At 37.1% G+C, this 24,956-nt stretch overlaps 1 protein-coding gene and 1 pseudogene across 1 annotated transcript in view; both read left to right on the plus strand.

Annotated features, from left to right (window-relative positions):
- PCSK2 (proprotein convertase subtilisin/kexin type 2) overlaps positions 1 to 24,956 on the plus strand; it is a 258,735-nt gene that overhangs the window by 30,380 nt on the left and 203,399 nt on the right. Inside the window, exon 2 of the mRNA XM_011371282.1 lies at positions 5,699 to 5,803. Coding sequence (XP_011369584.1) covers positions 5,699 to 5,803 — 105 coding nt within the window. The remainder of the gene's footprint in view (positions 1 to 5,698; positions 5,804 to 24,956) is intronic.
- On the plus strand, positions 20,475 to 21,242 carry LOC105298942 (annotated as a pseudogene).

The following is a 24,956-nucleotide window of genomic DNA, read 5'->3' on the forward strand; positions in this document are numbered from 1 at the left end:
GGGCAGGGACTGGAGGGACAGCCGCCATTGTCCTTGTGTTGAGCCCTCATCCTGTGCAGGCTACAGAAAGGCACCATCTTGCCTGTGTTGAGCCCTTCCCCAACATAGCCAAATCTAGATCTGTATGGCCTGGTGAGCTCAACTCACTGCACCCCGGAGACTCAGAACCCCACCCCACCCAACTCACAAATTGCTGTAGGCATATTCCTGGCTGAGCAGCCAGCACCACCAACCCCTCTCGACCAGAGACTCTTTTGGCAGCACTTAGCAGTCCTCAGGTCAAGCACTTCTGGAGACAATTCAGTTGCCAAGCGACCAATCCCTACCCAGGCTGCAATGTTTCTTTAACAAATCTTGAGTATCTGCAGGCCCCAGATGGGTGGCAGCTGAGGACTTAGTGTGATTGATTTGAGACTTTTGTGAATGGCCATAGGTTCAACATTGATACCAAATCTGGGTCTGCACTATCCTGGAAGGGCCACTTGCCCCACCCTAGTGATTTCCTGGGACCACACTTCAGCCAACTCCTGGGAGTCCTTGAGCTTTGCGAGCAGCCAGCAGATGGCCTCAGATATTGGGGTGCCCTGGATTCTTTGCTGAACTTCCCCATGAGGTCTCTCTTTTGTTTTGTGTTAAATATTTTTAATGTATCACTTTAAGCACTTTGTTGTTTGTTTTATTATATTTTTAGTTATTTTTAGTGATTACTCTGGGGATTGCAATTAACATTGTAAATGATCAAGTTCAAAAGTAAACTTAATTTCAAAAGTATACAAAAACTTTGCTCCAGTATAGCTATGTTCTCTTTTCTCTTCTTTGTGCAATTATTTACAAATTATATCTGTATATTTTATAAGCTCATAAACACAGCTTTATAATTATTGATTTATGCAGTTGTCTTTTAAATCATATAGGAGGAAGTAAGTTGTTACAAACAAAAATACATTTACATAGTCTTTTATATTTCCCTGTGTATTTACCTTTACTGGTGTTATTTATTTCTTCATGTAGATTAATATTAATGTCTAGTGTCCTTTCATTTTAGCCTAAAGAACTGCCAGTAGCACTTCTACTAGGGCAGATCTGCTAGCAGCGAATTCTCTCATTTTTTTTCCAAGAATGTATAACTTTTTCATAATTTTTGAAAGGTAGTTTGCAAAATATAAAATTCTTGGTCAACAATTGTTTTCTTTCAACACTTTGAATATGTTACTTAGCTGCCTTCTGACCTACATAGCTTCTGATAAGAAGTCACTGTTAGTCTTACTGAACATCTCATATATTTTCTCTTACTGCACTACTGTCAAGATTTTCTCTTTATCTTTGACTTTGGAAAGTTTGACTATGACATGTCTAGGTGCATATCTCTTTGAGTTCATCCTACTTGGAATTTGTTGACTTTCTTGGATGTGTATGTTATTCTCATGAAATGTGAAATTAACATGCAATTAAATTCATGAAATTAGAAAAGTTTTTGTAATTATTTCTTTCATATTCTTTCTGTTCCCATTATGTATATACCAGTATCCTCGGTGGTGTCCCACAAGACATTATTTTTCTTCACTCTTTTTTCTTTTTGTTCCTCAAACTTGGTAATCTCAATTGACCTAGCTTCGGGTTTGCTGATTCTTTCTCTGCCAACTCAAATCTGCTATTGCGGAGAGTGCTTCAAAATGGCGTAGATGGTAGAGGCTCTGTTCATCCTTCTGGCAACCAAACAAAGGTGGGAAAAAAAAAAAGAACAAAAACAAAAAAAAAAGGGAAAAAAATCACCTGAGATCTAGAGGAACAAGCCATACAACTAAGGAGGAGTCCAAGAAAGCACTCTGCAATGGCAGAAGGTAGGACAAAGCAAGGGCACGGGGCACCCCAGTCCGCAGCGGCTGAGTGAGATGGAGGCTGCAGCAGTTTCAGTGGCAGACGCCTCTTAAAGGGGCCTTGTCCGTGAGCAGATTTTTGCGGTGACAGACCTGCTTGCTCTGAGCACTAGCAGTGGGCTGGCTACTCCAGGGAGACCAGGGACTTACAGGGGGACACTGAGTTATTGGAGTGAGGGCCAGTGATGAGGCTCACTTGATACAGAAATGCCAGTGGTATCCATTGTTTCCTGTTGAGCCCTCGCTCCTCCCAGTGTGCAGACACAGCACCACCATAGCCAAGACATCATCAAACTGGATAACAGAGGTCACTCTTCCCAGAGGATTCCCTGAAACCCCACCTCCTCCAACCCGGACCCCACTCAAGCAACATCCAGATATATCCTCAGCAAGTCAGATGTGCCTTGCTGAGCAGCGCCTAGACTCTTACTGGAGGCAGCTGGCCTTGGTTTCTCGTGTGGCCTTTTGGGCACAGCATCTGTGGATTGCTTGCTGAATTTTGACAGGTGAACCCAGAGGGGTAGAGGCTTGGGCTAAATTTAGTCTGCAGCTGAACCCCTCTCGGGACTGTGCCACTGGACACCTATGTCACAAATCCGCACTAATAAGACCAGGAGACTTAGGAGCTTTGCTTAGTACATAGAAAAAGACGTGGAAAGACAGCCAAAATGGAAAGACAAAAAAGCAGAAAAAATATGACAGAACAGAACAGAGATCTAGATATAATGGAGTCAAGTAATTTAATAGATGCAGAGTTCAAAACACTGGTTATAAAGATGCTCAATAAACTTTTGGAGAAAGTAGAGATCTCCAACAAAGAGATAAAAATGGAGATGGAGATCATAAGAGGGAACTAGTCTGAAATGGAGAACATGTTATCTGAGATGAGAAGTATACTAAATGGAATAAATGAAATGAATAAAGAGGATCACATGCCCTATGTAGAGAACAGGAAAGCCAATCAGGACACTCAAACAGAATGGCAAGAAAAAGGATGTCAAGACTATAAAGATGATTTAAGAAGGATATGGGATATTATTAAGGCTCCAAATATTCGTCTGATCAGCGTAAGTGAAGGAAATCAAGATGTTGAACAGCTGTTTGAAAAAATAATGATGGAAAACTTCCTTAACCTGGTGAAGGAAATGGACATAAAACCCCAGGAAGCTCAGAAGATTGCAAAACTCAGAAATCCAAAGAGGCCCGTGCCAAGATACATCATAATTAAAATGCCAAATGTTAAATACAAAGAAAAAAATTTAAAAGCAGCAAGAGAAAAATAATTACATATAAAGAAACACCCATACGATTGGCAGCTGATTTCTCAAGAGAGACTATGGAAGACAGAAGGGCTTGGCAAAACATTTTCAAAAGAATGAAGATCCAGGATATACAACCAAGAATAATTTATCCAGCAAAGCTATCATTTAGAGTTGAAGGACAGACAAAGAGCTTCCCAGACAAAAATGAACTAAAGGAATTTATCACCACCAAGCCAGAATTACAAGAAATGTTGAAGGGACTTCTTTAAGAAGAAAAAACAGGTATCAAAAACAGGAATAAAGACTGGTAACAACTGCATTCCTATCAATAAGTACCTTAAAGGGAAAAGAATTAAGTGCTCCAATCAAGGGATGGAGTGGCTAAAAGAATAAGAAAATAAGTCCCCTACATATGAGAAGGAAGGGGATGGAAAAAGATATTGTTGTGATGAACCTAGAAGGTATTTAAGTCAGACAGAGAAAGATAAACACTATATGATTTCACTTATATGTGGAATTTAAGGAATAAAAAGAACTAATCAAAAACAGACTCACAAATATAGAGGACAATTTGGTGATAGACAGAGGGGAGGGGGTTGGGGGGCTGAGAGAATGGGGCGAAGGGTTAAAGAAATACAAATTAGTAGCTGTCGGATGGTCATGGGGATGGGAAGCATGGCATAAGGAATGCAATTAGCATTAATACATTGGCTAGGTCAGGGGAGGGAGGGGGCAATTGGAGGATCATTTTACTAACTATATAGATGTTTAACCAATGTACTATATACTTGAAACTAATAAAAAACAATTTTAAAGTTTGTTAGTGGAACCCACTATTAAAAAATTTATTTCAGTTATTTACTTTTAGTTCTAAAACTTCTATTTGGTTCTTTTAAGATATCTTTTTGTTAACAATTTCTATTTGCAAGATACCGTTTTAATACTTTCTCTTAATTCTTTAGACGTGTTTTTTTAGTTATTTGAGTATAGTTATAATAGCTGATTTAAATTCTTTGTCTATTAAGTCCAACATCTGAGCTTCCTCAGAAAGTTTGTATTGACTGCTTTTTTCCCCTATGTATATAGGTATAGTTTTCTGTTTCTTTGTGTATCTCATATTTTTTTTTTCTGAAAACTGGGAATTTAAAATAATACAATGTGGCAACTCTGGAAATGGAAATTACTCTCCCTCCAGGTTGTGTGTGTGTGTCTAGATTTTTGGGGGGTTTTTAGTGACTTTTCTGGGCTATTTCTGTAAAGTCTTTAATTCCTATAATGTTCCACTGCATCTCTGCTAGTTGCTTAGAGATCAGCTAGTAACTGAACTATGATTTCCTTAAAGACTTTGAATCAATAAGAATTATTTTACCCTTTGCCAAGGGTCTCTGTGTATATTGGGGCATACCTGACCTAAAAATCTCAAATCAATCCCACCTACTTTGGCAAAACCTTAGTTCCAAAGCATCCACATTCCCTTCTTTTATCTTCCAGACCATAGGTAGTAACACATATACCTAAAAGTTTCAATAGCAAATACTTTAAATAGTGAAATGCTTTTTGGTTCAGGACCTCTTTGAAAATCTGATGAAAATTGAGAAAAATGCACGTATGTACATAAATTTTGGCTATAATTTTCAAGGATTTATTTAAATTTATTGATCGGGTTAAAAATTGAAAACAACATATTGTCATAAAAATGAAGACATGTGGAGAAAGGGTAGAAATATGGGAACTTTGAAGTTCCATCTATACACAGAAGAGAAAAAGATCTCCTGAGGGGAAATTACTTACATAAGATTAGATTTTGACAGACATGAGCCACATCCAGGTCTCCTCACTCCCAGGTCAAGACTCCCCGCACCAAGTTTCCTTGAATCATAGAACCAGTAAGAGTACTCTTTAGGTTCTCTTAGATTCTTACAGGCCCTGGGTCCCAGACAAGCTCTCACTGTTGTGGCTTCTCTAACTAACTCTGATACTCGTACCAAATTCCAAGAGTCTTTAGGAAAACCTGGCCTGTCATCCAATAGGTACTTATTAGATTTAGATAGTTTCACTTTGCCCAGAATGTTGAGAAGTATTGAGAGGTCAAATAGAATGATTAAAGGTATTGAGGGGTCACAGAAAAACCCCAAGACATAGGACAGACAGTCCATCTGTGAAGACAAGACTAGAAAACACAATTCTGAAGCAACCCAACATGATATGTAAATACTAGACTAAGGAGAATAGAAAACTTGGTGTGGGAATGAATATAAAGGCAATGCTCCATGGAGGAGAAGATTGAAAGATGGATGGAAACTAAAGAGATAGAGGAAAGAATAGAAGGTATTTGGGGAGGGGAAGGGAAATGTGCACTATATAAAGAAAAAAAGGAGGAAAAGAAAGGAGTACAATGATAGGGAAACAGAAGACCAAATTTGTAGAAGGTTGTCAGTGGTTTTTTCACATACATCTTCATTCTATGGAGCCTCAACACGCAGCTCTAGCTTTGGTTTCCCTGTTTTGGGGTCACCCCCAGAAGCTAACCATGTCATATGTCTGTTTAACTCTTTACAGCTCCCCTTCACTGAAGGCCTGTACCACTTTTATCACGATGGCCTTGCAAAGGCCAAGAGAAGACGCAGCCTACACCACAGACAGCAGCTGGAGAGAGACCCCAGGGTGAGTTTTCCTAGAAACCTACCTTTCAACTTCTGCTACCCACATGTGGGCTCACTAGGGGAGTATAAAAGAGGGTATGCAGAGAATTTTGAAGTAAAGGCATTCAGTGTATTGAGATAGGCCAAATGGATTCTTGGCAGGATGACACCGGGGACTCTCAGCTTTTCTATCTTGTTCATTATAAATAAACCTTGCATAAGGCTGAGAGAGTGGTAAAAAGAGATTCCACCCTTTACTTGTTGTCTTCTGCATTATTGTGTAAAGACTTTTAATTCCTCGGGAACATATTTTGGCCTGTGATAGATGGAAAGACACCAAGCAGTTTAAAGAGTCATTCTATGGAAGGCTCCTACTGGTAAATCTACATGCTCTAAGGAGATTGCCATGCCCCATACTATGAATGGGAAAAATGAGTGAGCCAGCAAATGACCAGCTCACAATAGCCAATGGGTTTCTCAGTATCCGTGCATGGTTGCAGCCACAGGACCATGTCAGCTCCTCTTCTCATCTGGTACTTCTCACACTGATCTAATTTACTACCATGCTTCAACTGTCTTCTTAATACTCATGACCATCACTTTTTTATCTCCAATTTTCACCGTGTTCTTGGACTCTAGATTTCATTGCCTACTCCCCTGGTAGCTTAAATCAACTTTTCTGCAGCCAAACTTATCACCTTAGCCACAAAGTTGCAACTTTTCCAATGTCGCCACTTTCTGTTTTCAGAATAAGAAATTTGGTCTTCAATGAATCCTCCCACTTCAAATTTTGTCACCATCCCCATATAACAACACAGTCATTCAACAGGATAGATTCTGATTTCCTTTATGCAATTCACTAAGTGGGAAATTAATAATACAAGCAAATTGCTTTCTATGCATTAAAGCCTGCATAACCTCTTCACCAGGACTCTTAAAAGAAAGTGGCTATAAAAAGGGGCAGGAGTTTGAGTTAGGAATTTACACGTGAGGCTCCTTGAGCTGATGGAATTTGTAAACTCATTCTTGTGGGGCTTCTCATGTGAATATTTGAGTGGGTTTAATTTGGGCTTTAATTAGCAATGTAGATGAAACAGGCTCCCCAGCAGATCACCAACTGACAGGTCACAGGCAATTTTCCTTTAATGCCTCAACCCAGGGGATTCCACATTCCCTGGAGTGGAAGTTCTGCTCTGAGAAGCCACTTTATCTTTGCTCTCACAGAAAGATCCAAGCTGCCTATGCTGCCAGTCAATGCCAAGCATTCTGAAAGGGTCTGTAGTAGAAGTTGGCACTACTATGTAAGGGAGAAGCTCTCTTTCCTATGTCACAACAGCCTTGACCCTGCCTATACCAAATCAGAGCCCAGGGTTGCCTTTGGGAAACTCATGGACAGGGATCCTGCTTGTCTCAGCTGTGGATCCAAGGTGGGTACCAGTAGATAAAGATCACTCTGGTGCACTACACTTGTTTTCCCTATACTTCATCCCTTATCTTACCCTTTATGATCAATTGTTTTCCTATCATTTACATATTTTCTTATAAGTCCTATTGGTTTCTACTCTTCCACAATTAAAGATGTTTCCCTATGATCATTCAGAGATAAACACATTTTAAAAACTGGAACAGAAAGAAAGATGCTTAAAAGGCTTGGAGTGGGAAAGTGAACTGAGGAACAAGAAAATAAGAAGCCATTGTTTGGTTCAGAAAGAATCCTTGGGACCCTTTAGGCTAAGATTTTCTTATTCTTGCACTTACTTGAAATGGTCTTTGAAATGTTTATTCTTGAAGTATAGAGTGAGTGATGTTCCCAAAAGAAAAGAAAATAAGACGGGTTGGGTAACGAGGAAGGAGATTATAAACTGGTGATTCTAATCATTGACCTTTCTCCTCAAAATATTATCTATTTTAACCAAAAAGGACATCCATTCCCTGTTCTTGGTCCATTATAAGAATACTGGTAGCCACCTGCCTCTACCTGGTAGGGGTAACTATCTTCCCTGCCCATGAAGACCAACAGAAGATCATAAATCTCTTGTACCTTTTCTCTGTCTTCTCATCAAGGTTAAATGTCAGGGCTGTTGTCAATAATAAAGTCATTTTCAGAAAGAAATAAAGCATAAAATCTCATAATTCTTTGCAAAAAAAACCCTGCTATGATTGCCTTGTTTTCAAATATTATATTAAAGCTTGAGTCTTTTCTGCATGATGTTTTTTTGGTCATCTAATTTTGGCATTAGCTGATAGCAAAATATGGGGCAACTATTCTTATATAAAAATTATTGACTATGAGCAATGGAAGAATAACAATATGAAGATTCTGGCATGTGGGTTTACAGACCTTAAACAAAAGAGCAGAAATGTCGAGCATTAAGATACTTCAATTTTTGAGTTTTCAAGCACATTTAAACAGGCTACTGTAAAAAGAAAAGTAAATAGAAGTGTGGAGAGAAAAGGGGAGGTAACCTGAAAGGATTATAGATTCAGGCTTTTATCTCTTGCATAGATCTTCTAAGTTACATTTTATGAACCAAGATCTTACGATCAAGTTGTTTTATCATTCTCTGAAATGTGTTGTCTCCTAGACCTACAAACTTTAATCATGTTTTCAGCCCCAGATTCCTTCTTCTTCCTGTCTCTACATTACTATCTGGTCTCTCTCACCTGCTGTCCTCTGCTTGTGAAAGAGAATGCAAAGCCCAAGGAGCTACACACTTTGAGCAAGAGGGCTTGAAGTACTACAGGCTCTCAGGGCTGAATCTACCTAGGTAGCTTTTTAGCCAAAGAAGCCAGCAAGGAATGCTATCAACCCAAGAAATAAAGAAGAAAAATAGAACTGAACTTGCTTTTGGTTTTGCTCTAACATCATAATAGAAATTTCAAGGATGTTTGTCATTCATTTAGCAACGAATTTTTATGTCTAAGGAAAACAAGAGAAAGACTAGAAAAAGATCATATGTGCTTTTTTCCCAGCCCAATAAAGTGTAGCTTTCGATATGTCTATATTTGTTCATCGATATGCAGGACAATAACTAGAAAATAGATTCTGATGTAGACTATTTTAAAGGCTTCTCTTTCCGTTTCTTTCTGCTAAAAGTATTAGCAGAATATTGAGTGGCATCATTTAGATATTGAAAAGCAAAATTTGTGTATTGTTTATTTCTGGATATATTTGCATAGTGTAATTCTGAGTACATAGTAAATTGATAATTTTTCCTCAGGGTTTAATCCATGAAATAGTATTGTTTTTATCATTTTATTTTTTAGCCCTATTGTAAAACATGTATCGATTAGGAAACAGAAGTATAGTTTTCTCTCGAGCTCCTCCTTTAGATACATTCTTAACTGTGGGTAAAGGAAGCCAATTACTATTTAATTACTTCCAAGTCTTATTGTTGAGAACCCCATGAAGAACCAGCTTTTTATTTCCAAAGTCCGACACATTGTAGTCCTGATTATATTCAGTCCTGGTACACTCCCTGAAGTGAGGACAATGTGTTTGGAAAGTTTGGGTAACTAAAATATATTGATGATGTAATAAATACATCCAAAGCTGAGATGAAATAATAAAACTAAAAATGCCTTCTCAGCATTGAGATCAAGAACAAATATTCACTCTTTAAAACCTCTGTGAGATTCGTTAAACCTTAGCTTAGAATAAAACCAACCAATATTGAAGGTAAACCTAACTGTGGTCCTCAGTCTACATATCAAACCCCAAAATGTTCTGCAAGTACCTGAAATGTTGTGGAGAAAAGATTTAAAATAGTATTGGTTTCACAGTTCTGTCAAACCATATTTGAGCATCTAATATAGCACTGAAATAAAATACATTCAAAAACGTAAAGACATTGTTTAATGATCAGCAGATACTACTCATGTGGAAGCTGAGTTATTTAACAAAAAAAAATAATCTAAACTTTATTTATCGAGAGGTGTTATATTTGATTCAAAAATTACAAACATTTATTTCCTTTTCTAACCAATTTCACTGGACCTTACAATTATCCCTTGAAATAATTTTTAAACTTCTTAATTTTATAAATCAGAAACTTCTGAGTCCACTGAAAACTTTTCTCTTTTCCCTTTGAATGATGTTTCTTTTGCATTCATATATGGCAGCTCTATCTTTCTAGCTTCTTCCTTAACCAAATGCATCCATATATCTAATGACCTTAGGTGTCAGCCACATGGGCTATGTGATCTATTTTGTTCTTCAAGGGTCTATTCTGAGAGTTTTTAGGATACTGCAAAAACCTACAAAAGTTAATTTACCTGGATAATCCTTCAAAAATCTCATACCTCCAGAACGAAAGAGAATTTTGCCTATTCATTAAAATTAACTGAACATGATTTGTGTGATATGTTTGTAAAAATCCGAATAATGAGCAAACCAGGCTTTCTTTGTCCATGGTGTTTAATAATACAATAATTGATTTTGAAAAAGAATGGATTCATTATTACGGTTGAGACTCAAGTCGTTGATAGAAGCTGAAATAGTTTATAATTACTTCAGGTCCTTTTCTGACATGACACAATGTTTTTAGGTATAATTCAGATGGAGTAACTTAGCTATGATTGTTGAATACCTTGTACAGCTGTACATAAACTCAGATAAGAAAGCATAGACGACATGGACAGTACGGTCTGAAGGAGCCCATGAGATGATCAGAACAACAATATAACAATTTATTTATAAGCCATACACATCTTTCTGAAAAGAATACTGGAATTTCATCAGTTCAAAGCAAGCAAAGAAATTATTTTTCCTCTTCCTCCACAGGTTACATAAAATTAGTATCAGTCATAGTAAATTTTTTATGATAACATGCCATTTGTATGTATTGTCTTTCCTTTGATTTGTATTAAATAACTTTGATAACTTAGATTAAAATTTTAAAAAGAAAAGCAAAAGCACCATTCTCTTTTGGAAAATCTACTTTCAAAAAGAAAATGACATGGAGAAAAATGTCTTTCTCAACTTTTGGGGGAGAAGTTTCAACTAAAATTTCTTCCAGTGGTTAACGTTGATTTGGGGGTATTTTCTCTTTACCATCACAGTGAGTACATGACAGCCTCTCAGCCTAGGGGCTGGGTGAAAATAGAAATGAGATAGTTTTAGTACATTTTCAAAAGAATTTATATCTAAAGAATAGGATGTTTTTTATCTTCATATTTGTTAACTCTAAAATGGTAAATTTTAAGGTTTTGAGATACAACACTAAGAAACGTATAGAAATTCTCCAATTTATCTTCCAAATGTTTCCTTGAGAAAAAAAAGGAAGCAGATAGATTTTATTATATTTTACTTATTAAAAACCACAAGCATGGTAAGTTTATTATAAATATTTATAGCAAATACATTAGTATTTTATATTTTTATTCCAGAAGTCATTCATGGCTTCATCTTTTTTTTTCTTCATCTTTTCATTTCCCTGTAGCATGAGTTGGAGCAACAAATTATCCCATTCTCAAATGGAGGATCAAAGAGGTAGACGTGTACTTGAGTCACACATGAGTTTGTGAAAGCTCAAATAAAAAACTCAAGTCCCCGATACTGGTGACCATCTTTTTCAACCTGGATTTAGCTCTCCTGGTTACAGAAGGAAGAGCCCACTTGGAATTGGGATTCTCACAGGGAAAGAATCATTTGTGATGAATTATTGTAACAGCCCGGTGGTCCATCAAATCTGTACAAGTATAGAGTTGACCATTGGTGGAATTTGAAAGTAGAATAAAATTTCTTTAACTCTTAGGGCCTTAGAGGTACAGATTAGCCAGAATTCCTAAGACAGCCTCCTTTATTAGCTAATAAATGTTCATGGGTACCTCTGCCATGTCTAATCCAAACAGAGAAATAAACTGGAGACACATGGAACTGATGTTGATGCTAGATAGTGAAGGAGAAGATAGAGAAGGAAAGACAGAGGCACAGGAAAACTTTTAATATAAAAAAATTTAATTGGGGGAAGTGGCTGAGATCCAACTTCACACCCAATGCTGCAACTCCCACCCACCTCCCAAAAGTTATCTCAATATCACTTGAACCATGTGACCCCATCAGTGACCTGGACATTTCCTATTCTGTAAATAGTTCAATTATATATATATATATACATATATACATATATATATATATATGTATGTATATATGTATATATATATGTATGTATATATATATACATACATATATATATATACATATATATATATATGTGTATATATATACACATATATATACATATATATACATATACATACATATATATATATACACACATATATATATACATATATATACATATATATATACACATATATATATACATATATATATGTGTATATATATATACACATATATACATATATACATATATATAATATACACACATATATATACATATATACATATATATATATACATATATACATATATATAAATTGGGGACCATATTGCCCACCCTGAAGGAGCAAATAACTCCAAAAGGAGTATGTGGCAAAGTTAAGCAGATATCATTTCTTCCTCCCTTCCTCTGGTTTTCTCTCCCTACTCCTCTCTACCTTATTTCCTCTCCTAAAGAATCCACAAGCAGCAAACACACACTTCAGAATGTGCTGTGTGTCTCTATAAACACAAGTGAATACATGTACTGTGAAATTCATTAGGAATGTATTTGAGCTCATACACCTCTATTCCCAGCCAGCCAGGTAGTTTCCCTCTGCACATTAGTGAGGAGAAAGCAAGGACACAGTCCTTTAACTATTGTACTCGTGACATTTCCACAAGAAACAGACCACTGAATCAGAGGAGAACAGACAGGATCACTCCAGGACTTCTTGCTTTAATTTGATAACAGTTGTAAGAACAGTGAATGTGTGTCGAATGCTGCCGTTTTAGTGTGGATCCCTGCAAAAAGCAGACCCTGAAACAAGGACTTGGAAGAGGGTTGCTTATTTGGGAGGCCGATTCTAGGAAGCACAAGAGAAAGAGTGGAAAGAAAAGGGAGTGAAGAAAGCAACTAGAGGGTGGATTTTTTTAGCAGGTTTCTATTATAGGCACCCAAGGCTCAGTCCCACTGGGGACTCTGAAGGTATCAGTAGAATGTGCCTCAGTGTTGTCCCACAAGGAATGAGGTTGCTGGCTCTGTCTCTCCTTTTTGAGTTGACCTGGATGTTAAATCCCTGGTACTTCTGGGCTGCCCTGTTCACAGACTGAACAAATGTCAGGATGCCAGAGAAAGTCCTCTAGCAAAGAGGTGATGATGGAGATGATTGATGTGAGAAGGGAAGGTATCAGCAGTGACAGGTGGACTCAGAAGGGGGGCTGAGAGAATATGGGGACAACAACAGCTATTGCTGCAAATCCTACAACCCAATGCTGTGTGAAGGATTTTAAAATATATGATCTCATTAAACCTTAAATGTTTCCTGTGAATTAAATGCTGTCAGATTTCATTTCCTACAGATGAGGAAATGAAAGCTTAGAGAGACTCATGATGGTCAGAAAGTTCCGTGATTTGTAAGGGGTCTTCACCACTACACAGTGCTGTTCTGTCACTGGTTTGTATTTCATAAATTAATTTCCCTGCTCCTCTACACAAAGAAAATTATAGATCAGAAAGAATTCAAAGGTAACATTGATTCAGCACTTTGCTTTAAAGCTTTAAAATATAATTTTACCATGGAGACAAAATAAACCCAGAGAGATAAGTGACTTCTCTGGGAGCATACAACCATAATTAATGGGAAGGAAATAAAACTCATGACTCCTCCTCTCAATACCAGATCTGATTTAAATAAAAAGCTAAACGAGGATTAATATTGCTCATGAATTTGTGATTCTTTAAAATATTGTTCTTGCTAATTAAAAATAGAATTCCCTAAATCAAAAATAGCAGAGTGAAAAAAAGTGAAATTACATCATTAGTTTATGTAATTTCAACAAACTCAGCTATAAAAGGAGGAGGAAATAATAACAAGGGAGGGCGCATTCTGCTCAACCAGCTCACACCCCAAAGTGGTGGTGCAGGACTAAAGTCGCTGAGTGTGCAGTCAGCCTCCTTCCCTGTTGCTTCCCACAGTGGGGGCATGTCATCTCTATGGGTGAGAGACTCTAGCACTTAAAGATAATGCTTTTGATATAAAATATTTCTTAAGCACAAGCCAACTTCTTCATCTGCTGTGAGAATAAGAAGACAAGACAAGATTCTTTGTGGAATGGAAATTCCACACACTTGTGATGTATTGAGACACAATATATCCATTTCCAACTTCCCTAAGAAATTTTCAAAGTTAATTTTGACCATGCATAGTTTCCACTTTACTCATTTCAGAGCTGATTCCTACAGTGTGATTCCTCTATGAAAAAGGGACCAAGTATGATATCTTAGCTTGTATTTCCTGGAAACAGACTCTGAGCTGCATGTATAAAAGATGTTTCTAAGGATGCTAGTTGCACACATGATTGAGAACAGCATTATCTCATGTGGCTCCTTCCATCTTCCAGCTAACAATATGCATCAAGTTTTTCCTGTGCTTCACATTCCTCTGCTTCCTCTTCTGATGAAGGGGTTCAAGTGAATTCAATGGGCACACCCAGAGAACCCAGCATAATCTCCCTCTCTTAAAGTAAGAAGATTAGTAACCTTAACTGTATCTACAAGTTCCCTTTTACCCTGCGATCTAACAAAACCATGAAAATAACACCAGGGCCTGGAGACAATGGGGGTCAAAATTCTGCCCTGAGCCCGGACCTTTCTGGAAGAACTGGCATGCCTTCTAGGGTCAGCAAGTTCTCCCTAGGCAGACCTGCTTCCCCTCACTGCCATCTTCCAGGGACTGCATTTAGCTCCGATGAAACAAATCTGTAGGCACATAACCTTAACCACACATCGAGTTCAAATGGTGAAGCTGAGAGACCCATGTGAAACAGATTCTAACTTAGATTCCCAGCTTGTGACCAAATTCATTTTCTAGACATCTCATAAAGAGGTGGGCTCAGCAGGTGTAAACCTTGCATGGGATATAAATTTTGAGAATGACTTGACAGCATTAGGAGAAGGAAAAATGTACTGGAGGAGGAAGCAGGGGCGAAGTGTCTTCAATAACGTTTCAACCTGTGGGAAAAGCTAATCTGCCCTAATCTTCTGGTTTTATTATGCAGCAGGGAGTGACTTTCAGTATCTCCTCTGGGTATTGCAGATGTGCCTGGCTTTCTGCCTCAAAGAGCTGCTGCTAGTGCTATAATTAACTATTTGTAGGGAATAGAGAAGAATTATTTACTATGAATTCAGAAAAGCACAGTGAAAGCTGCTAGTGAGTAAGCCTGGCTTTTTCTAGATGTTGTGAGCACATCTTTAAATGATTACTCTACTGTTCAGGGTGCCATGCTTACTAAAAGAAAAGGGACTATTCTGGGAGACACCATTTCAGCCCGGAGATCTCTGAGGAGTTTTAACTTTCACTGGGAGATTTTTAACAAGCCCTAGTGAGGAGAAAAGCAACACCAAGAGAAGAAAGTGGTTTTGTGTGATCTTTATAATCCACAAGATGAAATGAAAATAAACATTTTCTGCATTTCTTATTAAACTCAATATAACTCCGTTCCCTAGTTGCATGCTAGCAAACCATATGTTCATTCAACAAATATTTATTGAGCTCAACTACATGCTAAGCACTATTCTACATACTGTGACACTAGCAGGGAACAAAGCAATGCCCTCATTCCATGAAGTTTATATACTAGCAGGAATGAAGGACACAGACAAAAACAAAACAAAACAAACAACAACAACAGATGAATAAAGCAAAGTTTGAGGAAGAGAGAGTGCCAGAGAGGGGAGTTTCCATTTTATAAAAAGAATTCTGGGTTGGGGACTTTGGTAAGGTGACATTTAAACATAGACCTGATGGAGGTAAAGAATTTATCCATGTGGCTGTCTGGAGACAGGACGTTACCAGAAGAGGAACCTGCAAGGGGAAAGGCTTAGTGTCTAGAGCATACTTGATGCATTTGTGAAGAGCAGAAATGCCAGTGAGACTGGAAAGATGTAAGCTGAGAAGAACGGAGAAAGAAATGAGGTCAGAGAGGAACGAGGGAACAAGACCATGGAGGACATTACAAGTCAGGGTAAGGACTTTAGATCAACTCTGAATGAGATGAGATTTTTCTGCCTCAGAGTGAAGAATAGACTATAAGGTGAACATGGGGGAAACATGAGCAGAAACCAGGGAGATCAGTGCAAGGTGACAGCAACATTCCAAAAGCAAAAGGCTTAGGCCAGGGTAGAAGTTGGTAGAGGTAATGAGAAACAAGTCAGATTTGAAGATATATTGTGAAGACAGAGCCTTAAAATTTACTGATTCACTTGCTGATGAGTCAGATAAGGAATGAGAGAGAAAGAGAGAAGGCAAAGGTGACCCCCAAAGTTGCTAGTCTGAGTTACTACAGCATGGAGACAGCATTCACATAGCTGGAGAAAATGGGTGGGGGGAGACAAGTTAGTACGAAGTGGGTAGGGAATCAAGAGTTTAGTTTTAAGCATGCTAACATTTGAGATTTGAATTTAGTATCCAAATGGAGAGGTAAAATAAGCAAATGGACTTCAAGATCTAGGATAGAGGTCACAGTTATAGACTTATACTGGGGTCACTTACCTATTGATAACTTTTATATCATAAGACTAATTGAGATCATCTAAAAAATGAGTATAAATAAAGAAGATAAGCTGTGTGCGACTGAGCCCAAGGGCCTGCTTACATTTAGAAGTCTGGAAGATGACTGGGACCAGTAAAGGAGACAGAAATGACAAATAATGTAGGAAGAGTATCAAAGGTCAAGCAAAAACTAATCTAGTCAGTGAGTCCTTTCTCATTGACATTTTACCAGAGTAACTTGCTCATCCCTATAACTATTTCTTACTAGAACCACTTAGAGATATCAATAAAATGTTGCTTCAGTTTTTCCCTGACTAATCTATTTTTTTCTCCACGGGTATTGAAATTCATGGTGCACATATGAGTTTATGAAATAAAAATGGTGGCATGAATTTTATCTCAACCAGACACTGCTGTGTCTGGACTGGGCAGTGTGCTTTAAAGCAGGGAGTCACACTGGACTCCAAATGAATGAAAATCAAGCCCTTAAAGCCTCAAGCCCAAGTAGGCAACATCTCAGAGCCAAGACCTGGTTCTGGAAGCTGCTAGACAAAGATACTCAGAAACAGCCTCTGTTTGACATAGCAAGAGAAGAATCTGAGTTGAGCACTTTATTTTAATTTTAAGGAACTTAAATTTAAAAGCCATGAGAAAGATCAAGCTGACTGTAAACCAGAGGAAGAACTCTTAATCTCCAAGTAAAAAAAATAAAAATGCAAGCTGTGTTGATTCAATCCTGATCACATTTTCAAGAATTTCAGAAAGATAGAGTTCTTAAAATAATTTCCCATTAAGACTCAAAATCTATCTTCAAAGTAATTTCTCATTCCTTAAGCCACTGCTCCAAAATGAATTTTATTCAAAGCTTAGCTGAAGGGAACTATCAATGTTCCTTAATGATGACATATATAAATGGTTAAAATAGATATGTCTATCTACTACTAAATTTTTCTGAGATGTTTTGTGAGGCAGACAGATTTAGAGTTGGATATGCCTCAGAAATATTTTTTTAAAAAACACTCTTTAAAACTCTCTTCTGGTTTTTTAAACTGGTTTAGCCATTTTCCCTCTGCGATGCCCATTGACATGTTTGTGATCACATCTCCATCTATAAACAGTCTTCATGCTCTTAAATCCAAGCCAAGAGTATTTTGAAAATTAGTGGAATTGAATTCCTACTATTTCCAGTAGTTTCAAGCCCTTGTGGGTTGAAGAGAGACTACGAGTGAAGCCAGGTCTAGAACAAGTAAACAGCAGTTAGACAAAGAGATTCATGTCTAAATAACAACCCAATTGCTGGAGTTTATTTAATTGGTTTCCCATTATTTGTACTGAAAATGTTGTGTTTTTCACTCTCTCTAAGTATGTCCTATTTAGCAATAAAGAACTTATTGCCTGAAAGAAAACAGGTAAGGCAAAACAATTTTCTATTTTCCATTCCCCTTGAAAAGGGAAAGCAGCACACCCCACATAAAAAAAATTGCTTAATGGATGTTAGTTTGTAAGGACACCTTAGAGAAATGACAGGAGAAAGCCCTAACAAAGAACAGAAGAAAGTCAAAGCAACTCAAATCGATTGTGTCAAAAGAAATTCAAATAATTGTCTACTAAGAAGAAAAAAAGCAAAATGGAGAGAGCGAAACTGGAGGTCGTTCTTGAATTCTAATACTAGCTCTGACACCAATAAATCATGTTTCCTTGAACAAACCATTTTATCTCCCAGTCTTTATTTTTTTTTTTATCTATACAGTGAGGAGTGTAGCCTAGTTATTCTCCAAAATGCCCCTCACATCTTAATAACTGAGATTCTAGGGGCAAAGTGAAGTTCCCCCAACTGGTTAATGCCAATGCTAGGACTGAAACTCAAATATTTCCACTAGTTTGTGATCCTTCCTTTGCACAGCTTTATTTTCATCTGAGAAATAAAATTTTTCTTTAAACCAATACTCCAAAGTGCTTAAAAGAAATATCATTTATGTTAGTATCCTCATAATTTAAAAGAGAATTTCAAATCTTGTGTTGTTCAAACCAGTCCTTCAAGAGCCCTAAAATTTTATTTTTTGTCTCAAGAGAAATGTTAGATTATGAGGTAGAGGTCATTCATCCAATTTAAAGGTAATAATTCCTTTGTCATGTTTAATAAATTGAAATTTGGCATCAGATTTCATTTGACAAGTGGCTACGGAGGATTGGAGGTATTTCGACTAAAAAAATAAAGTTCAGAAACCACTGATTTCTCAATAGGTCCTGTTCTCCTACCCAGTCAAGTGGTGTCTCTAACAAGGATCACAAACTGAGCACCTAGAGAGGCCAGGCAAATAAGTTACACATTGAGGTGGGTTGGATGTAAGCAAAGCAGCAATTCAAGAGGACAAATGAGAACATTATCTTCTTCCTCTAGGCGGAGAATACAATAGGAAGTAGAGGGGACTGTGGAGAACCAGAGATTACACACCTTGTCAAAAGAAGGAAAAAGAACTTCTTCCCCAACTGATTGTTACCCCATAAAAATGGAGGCTCATGGTTGCCAGATTTCCAAATTTTTCAAGAAAACCAGAAAATACCAATCTTGTCCAAAATATTTGTGTTTTTAAAAAATATTAGTGACTAAGTCAAAATTTTTTAACACACTAGAAAGCTAAAGAAGATGTGTCAACAGAACAAATTTGTCCATGGAGGTCATTTTGCAATCCCTGTTCTAATACCTCTCAAGACAGGATGACCTTTATATCTGGCAAGACACCTTTATAACTAGCCCCTGACTTCACTGTTTGTGAAAGTCGTCCACATAGAAGTTCTTCCTTAAAGCTACTTCCTTAAAGTGTTGGTCCACAATCCAGGTGTTGCTTTTTGGGGCCAAATGATTTCATTCTCCATGTTAGAGCCCTTCGAACACTTGAAGATAGTTATCATGCCCCATGGATCTTCTTCAGAGTAGAGATTCCTGATTCTTTCAGATGTTTTAATTTGGTGCTCATTTCTTGTGCTTTCCTGATCTCTTGAAACATTGTCTGAGAACTATACACACTGTCCAGCTACAGTCTGATGACCTCAGAGTTTCTCATATTTTGAAAGCTGTTCTTCTGTTAACACACCGTAAGATCACTTTAGCCTTTTTTATAAGTGATATATCTTGTTATTCACTAATACTGACCCTACAGCTAGCCAAAATGTCTAGGTTCTTCTCAAATATTCTGTGAATCAATTCATCTTTGGAGGATGAGGGTATTGGTCCTAAAGCAAGGACTTAGATTTAATTTTTGAATATTTTATCTTGTTAGAGTCCATTTTGACCTGTCAAGATTTTATTGGATTCTCATTCAGTCTCCTTCAGCTTCCTGTCATCTATGATTTTGATCAACATCCTTAACCAGTTCTTAATAAAAAGGTGAAATAGGACAGAAAAAAATGCCAAAGCTCAGATCCTTTTGTCCAGGAAGATATAATCGATTCATATAGACTCTAAGGAGTATCTCACACTGACTCCATATTGAAAAGAAAGTATAAAGCACCCAAAATTAAAAAAAAAAAATCCACATCATTCAGGTTAAATGAAAAACAGTGTCTCACCAGGGAGGCTATTTGAAGACTGGGTTTATATGGCTTAACTGCATTATTCTGAATCTAGATGATTTGTTTGTGTACACTACTCTCTGAGCAATCAGTTTATTTGCCATGGAGCAATCTAATTCAGCCATTCACATGACCAAAATCACCAGACCAACCAGTTTTCAATCTGGTCTTTTAAAGTAATTTGAATTCAGTTGATAATTTGTCCACACATCTGTAACTGGTTGATGTTTAATCATAAAATATTTTAATCAAAGAGCCACAATCAATGAGTAATCATTAGTTCTAATCATGAGAGTACCGGGTGGCACTCAAGTGTGGACCAAATCAAATTTTTCTAAAACTTGATAAAGTGATTCCTTTTAAATGAATAAGTCGTGATATAATAGAACTAGACACCACGTGTCCCAGGCTCGCTTGGGATTCTTGCCTGGCTCCACTGGGAAAGGCCAACAGTTTGGCCCACCATGTTCTTCTCAGAGGTGCTCCAAGCTCAGGTGGCTGGCCTCACCACCCAGTGGAGAAGACATATAAGGAATTTCTGTAAGACAATGGTGCAAAATGGAGCTGGAGGAGCTTTATGTGTTCACAGAGATACTCCTGAGAATAACCCAGATAGATAGTCCATTTGATTTCACACTGGAAACTATAACAGGATAGACGCAATTGTAAAAAGAAAAAAAGAAAAGAAAACCTATCCAGAGGGCATAAAGCAGCAGCTGTGCTTCCAGTCCTGGATTTAGCCCAAAGTCAGAATGGATGGCTGCCCATCTCTGCTATAAACAAGGTTGCAAAAGTTTTACAAGTACCACCAATGAGAGACTATGAAGTAGCAACCTTTTTATACAATATATAATCGAAAATCAGTTGGAAAGTATCACATTCAGGTCTGCCCTTCTACACCTTGCATGCTTTGAAACTCTGATTGCATACTGGAGGCCATTCAGAAAAAGCATGGAATAAAGTTTGGGGAGACTACACCTGACAGACTTTTCACTTATTGAGGTGGAATATTCAGGGGCCTGTATAAACACACCAATAGTTCAAATAAATGACAACTGCTATGAGAAACTGACACCTAAGGACATTGAATGAATTATTGATGAGCTTGAGGCTGGCAAAATTCCAAAACCTGGGCCAAGGAATAGACACTTCTCTTGTAAGCCAACTGGGGCATTACCTCTTTGACTGAGCCACCCAAAGGACCTGGCTTTGGTGTGCAAGCTGGCCTTTAATTTATATCACAGGAGAAATAAAATATGACTCTCCTGTCTACATACATTTTTAATATTGTTCATTTCAATCTGTGAACATGTTGGTGGTAACCTAACAACTAGCGGCTATAAGTACCATGTCAAAACTTTAGAGCTCCATTTTAAAGGCTACTGCTATCTATGGCTAAACATGAAGACATTATTCTATAATCTAGCTAACAGTTACTCCAACATCACCCATTTTCAACTGCCAGGTCACTTTTATCAGTAATGATGTTATTGTGAAATAAAAATTCTGTCAAATTTAAAAAAAAAAAAGACATCTCAGAAATAGACTAATTCAGCCAAGGATCATATTCTCCACGGCTAAGATGTAACTTACCATTTGACTTCTATCAGAGCATTCAAAAATTTTTTCTACCACTTACTCATGTGACCTGGGCAAGTCACTTAACTTTCACTAATTGCTTCTATTTTATCATCTCTATCATTAAATAACAATGAAAGTCCAAATGTCTGGAAATAAATTGCTTTAATTTTTGATCTCTATCATGAAATCACAATGAAAGTGCAAATGGTCTACAAATAAATGCCCAAGACTTCAAAGCTAGATGGATAATTTCATCTTTGAAAGTATATATTAGCTTCATAAATATGTTATAACTTTTGCCAGAGCAGAAAAGGTGACAGTGTCATCTACTTCTTTTGCATTTTCTCCTACTTAATTCTGTACTTATTCTCCTTGCCTGCCTCTACTCCATGAAAAATTTTAGTGTGAATTAAAACAGTGTTCCTCAAACAGTATGAAGCTGGGTCCTTGCATTTCCTAACAGAATGTCACGAATAATAAAAATATTAGTTAAGATAAAGGAGACTGTGTTAAGATAAAGTTAACCCCCAAGTCTCAATGGTTTAATATACAGATGCTTACTGTCTGTTCATGTTACAAGTCCAGCATGAGTTGGTGTGCACTCTGATTAACGTTATCTTTCAGTCACTGATTCTGTTGAATATTCCAACATTTTGAGATGCCTTCATCCTAAAATATGTCTTTCAGGGCAGTGGAAGAGAAAAGGGATGAGGAAGCATGACGAGCTTAATCCATTCTTAAATGCCTTATCTTGGAAATGACACATATCATTTCTCCTCACCACCATTGGTCACAATGCATATCACAATATGAAAAAGCTGAGACATGTTGTGTTCGTATGTATTCAGGAAGTAGAGACAAACTGGATATGGGAAATAGTAAAAGTCCTTTGCACACTCCTTTTTATTCAAAACAATTATATATATATATATGTGTGTGTGTGTGTATATATATATATGTATGTATACATATGCATGTTCAAAACAATTATATATATATATATATATATATATATATATATATATATATATATATGCATGTTCTATTCTTATGGGTGATTCCTTGGAACTGAGACTTTCTCATAAGCTCAGCACTCATGTTTATACCTATATTGGCAGCAATTACTACTATGCAATCTCTGGCTAGTGAGAAAGGATGCTGGATTTGTTACAAACTGAGGCACTTGTATTTTGCTAAGATGGTTGAACCAACATTTCTCATTATGTGTGGTCTTCTGCAATGTGATCTGACCCCTTCTCTATCAATAGGTAGAGTCGATTTCTCTATCCAGGCTCTGTGACTTTTGGTCCAGTAGAATGTGGTAGGGATGATGCTGTGACTTTTCCGGGTATAGCCCTTTCCTCACCCAGTGGCTTCTACTCCTGCCTCTTGGGACCCAACTGCCATGTAGGAAATGTGACTACCCTGAGAACAAGCCAGATGGAGAGGGTGATGTGCTGTGAGGAGAGAGAGAAGACAATGAGCACCAAGACAGTAGACATAGGAGTGAAGAAACCATTTTGAAAGTGGATCTTTAAGCACTAGCCACTCCAGCTTCTGCTACCTGTAGGCAGCCACCCCGTCATGTCTACTCTGAATTTCTGACCCATGAGATCGTGAGCCAAATAGAATAATTATTTCAAGCCACTAAATTTTGGGGTAGTTTCTTATGCAGCAATAGATAATCAGAAGGTAAATGAATTTTCCTACCAGTGCAAATGGGAATGAGTGATGGAGAACAGAGTCACGGCATGGAGTATTTAAAATGAACAGACAGGCTGAACACTGAAGACACTGCACTCCAGTATAGCATATTCTCAGGATCTTTTAGTCAATGTTATTTCTTTGGCTATTATTGATTTTTGTGATATTGTTTATATTTAACTTGTAAATGTGCTTTGGTTTTATAGTTGTGTAGGAGCTATAAACATTCAGAGTTGCTGCCAAGTTTTATTTTGTGCATATTGTAAATAGCATATCAATATAGGGAGACCAATGAAAAATGATTTTCCTTTTTCTTATAAAAGAGTCCATTCCTTGTTCAGGTTTATTCAAGTCTAAGAAATGAATGAAATTGAAAAAGATCTCAAAGAGGTGGGCTTCTTCTAAGTGTAAACTTCAGAGTGAGACAAAAGCAAAATGTCCCTTGCAAGGCAGTGACATCAGTGGGTGCTACATGAGGAACCATGCGAGGAGACACATGAGGAGCTATATGTGTGGTGGAGAGTTGAGGGAAGAATCAGGAGTTATGAGTTCTAATCACAACTCTGTTATTTTATTATCTGTAGATTACAGAAAACCACTTTGCTTTTATGGTCCTTAGTACTACCCACCTCCAACTGTGAAGTGATGAATGACATCAGCCCTGCTCATTTCATGGAGTTTCTGTGGCGATCAAATAAGATGGTAGAAGGGAGGTTCTTTGAAAATTGAAATGTTACTGTTGTTCATAAAGATTCAGAGTATTTTAAGTTTTATGCTGAAAAATCTAAAAATAACTTGACTAAAAATTTATAGGAAGTGAGTTTTAAAGAACCTCAAGTAAAACTATTTTTAAAATTCAAACCAGTGCCTTATCAAATAGCAAATTACATTGGATTTAAATTCTCTTTTAAGCACGGGGAAACTTGCAGTCTGCTGGGATCTTGGTCTGGAAAAAGAATTGTTGTCCCTCTCTGAATTCCTGGTACCTCTTCATCTGTCTGGAGTGCTGGCTTGTGGCCAAGTTTATGAGCTTTGGATAGGTTCAGATTTTAATCTCAGGTACACCGCTCCACTTTCCAACAGTATAAGTTTAAATAAACTACTTAACTTCTTATAGCCACATCTATAAAATGTGGCTAATAATACTACCTATCTCCAGTGTTGATGTGAGCATTAAATGAGATGATGCTAAAACTAAGTGATAAGAAAATGATATCCATGATTATTAATATTTTATTTTCTAGCATATAATTACATAGTGACTGATATTGATTTCTGAAATTTACCTGAGCTAGCACTTTTATTCACTTTTGTCCTCTCATAACTTTACACACATTATAAACGCACCACATTTAGTTATGAGTAGGTGATTTTATTTTCACTGTAATTCTGCCAAAATAATACAGCTTTTAAATTTAAATGTAAGACTTAACATTAAAGATAGCAATCTTTTGCCCCACCTCTCCCAAGTGTCAGTCCCTCAGAGGCATTATTCATCAATTTTTAATTGTTCATTATGTTATCACAACATTTTAAAATAATATGTGTTTGCTGAATTATGTTGATTTTTTTTTTCATTTCAGTTGTAGTCAATTGGCTTTCTTATATGGAAGTTGAGAACTTAACTTTCTCAAATACAACCAGTCATATACACACAACGT

This window comes from Pteropus vampyrus, unplaced genomic scaffold (assembly GCF_000151845.1).
Source record: "Pteropus vampyrus isolate Shadow unplaced genomic scaffold, Pvam_2.0 Scaffold7, whole genome shotgun sequence".
Taxonomy (NCBI): domain Eukaryota; kingdom Metazoa; phylum Chordata; class Mammalia; order Chiroptera; family Pteropodidae; genus Pteropus; species Pteropus vampyrus.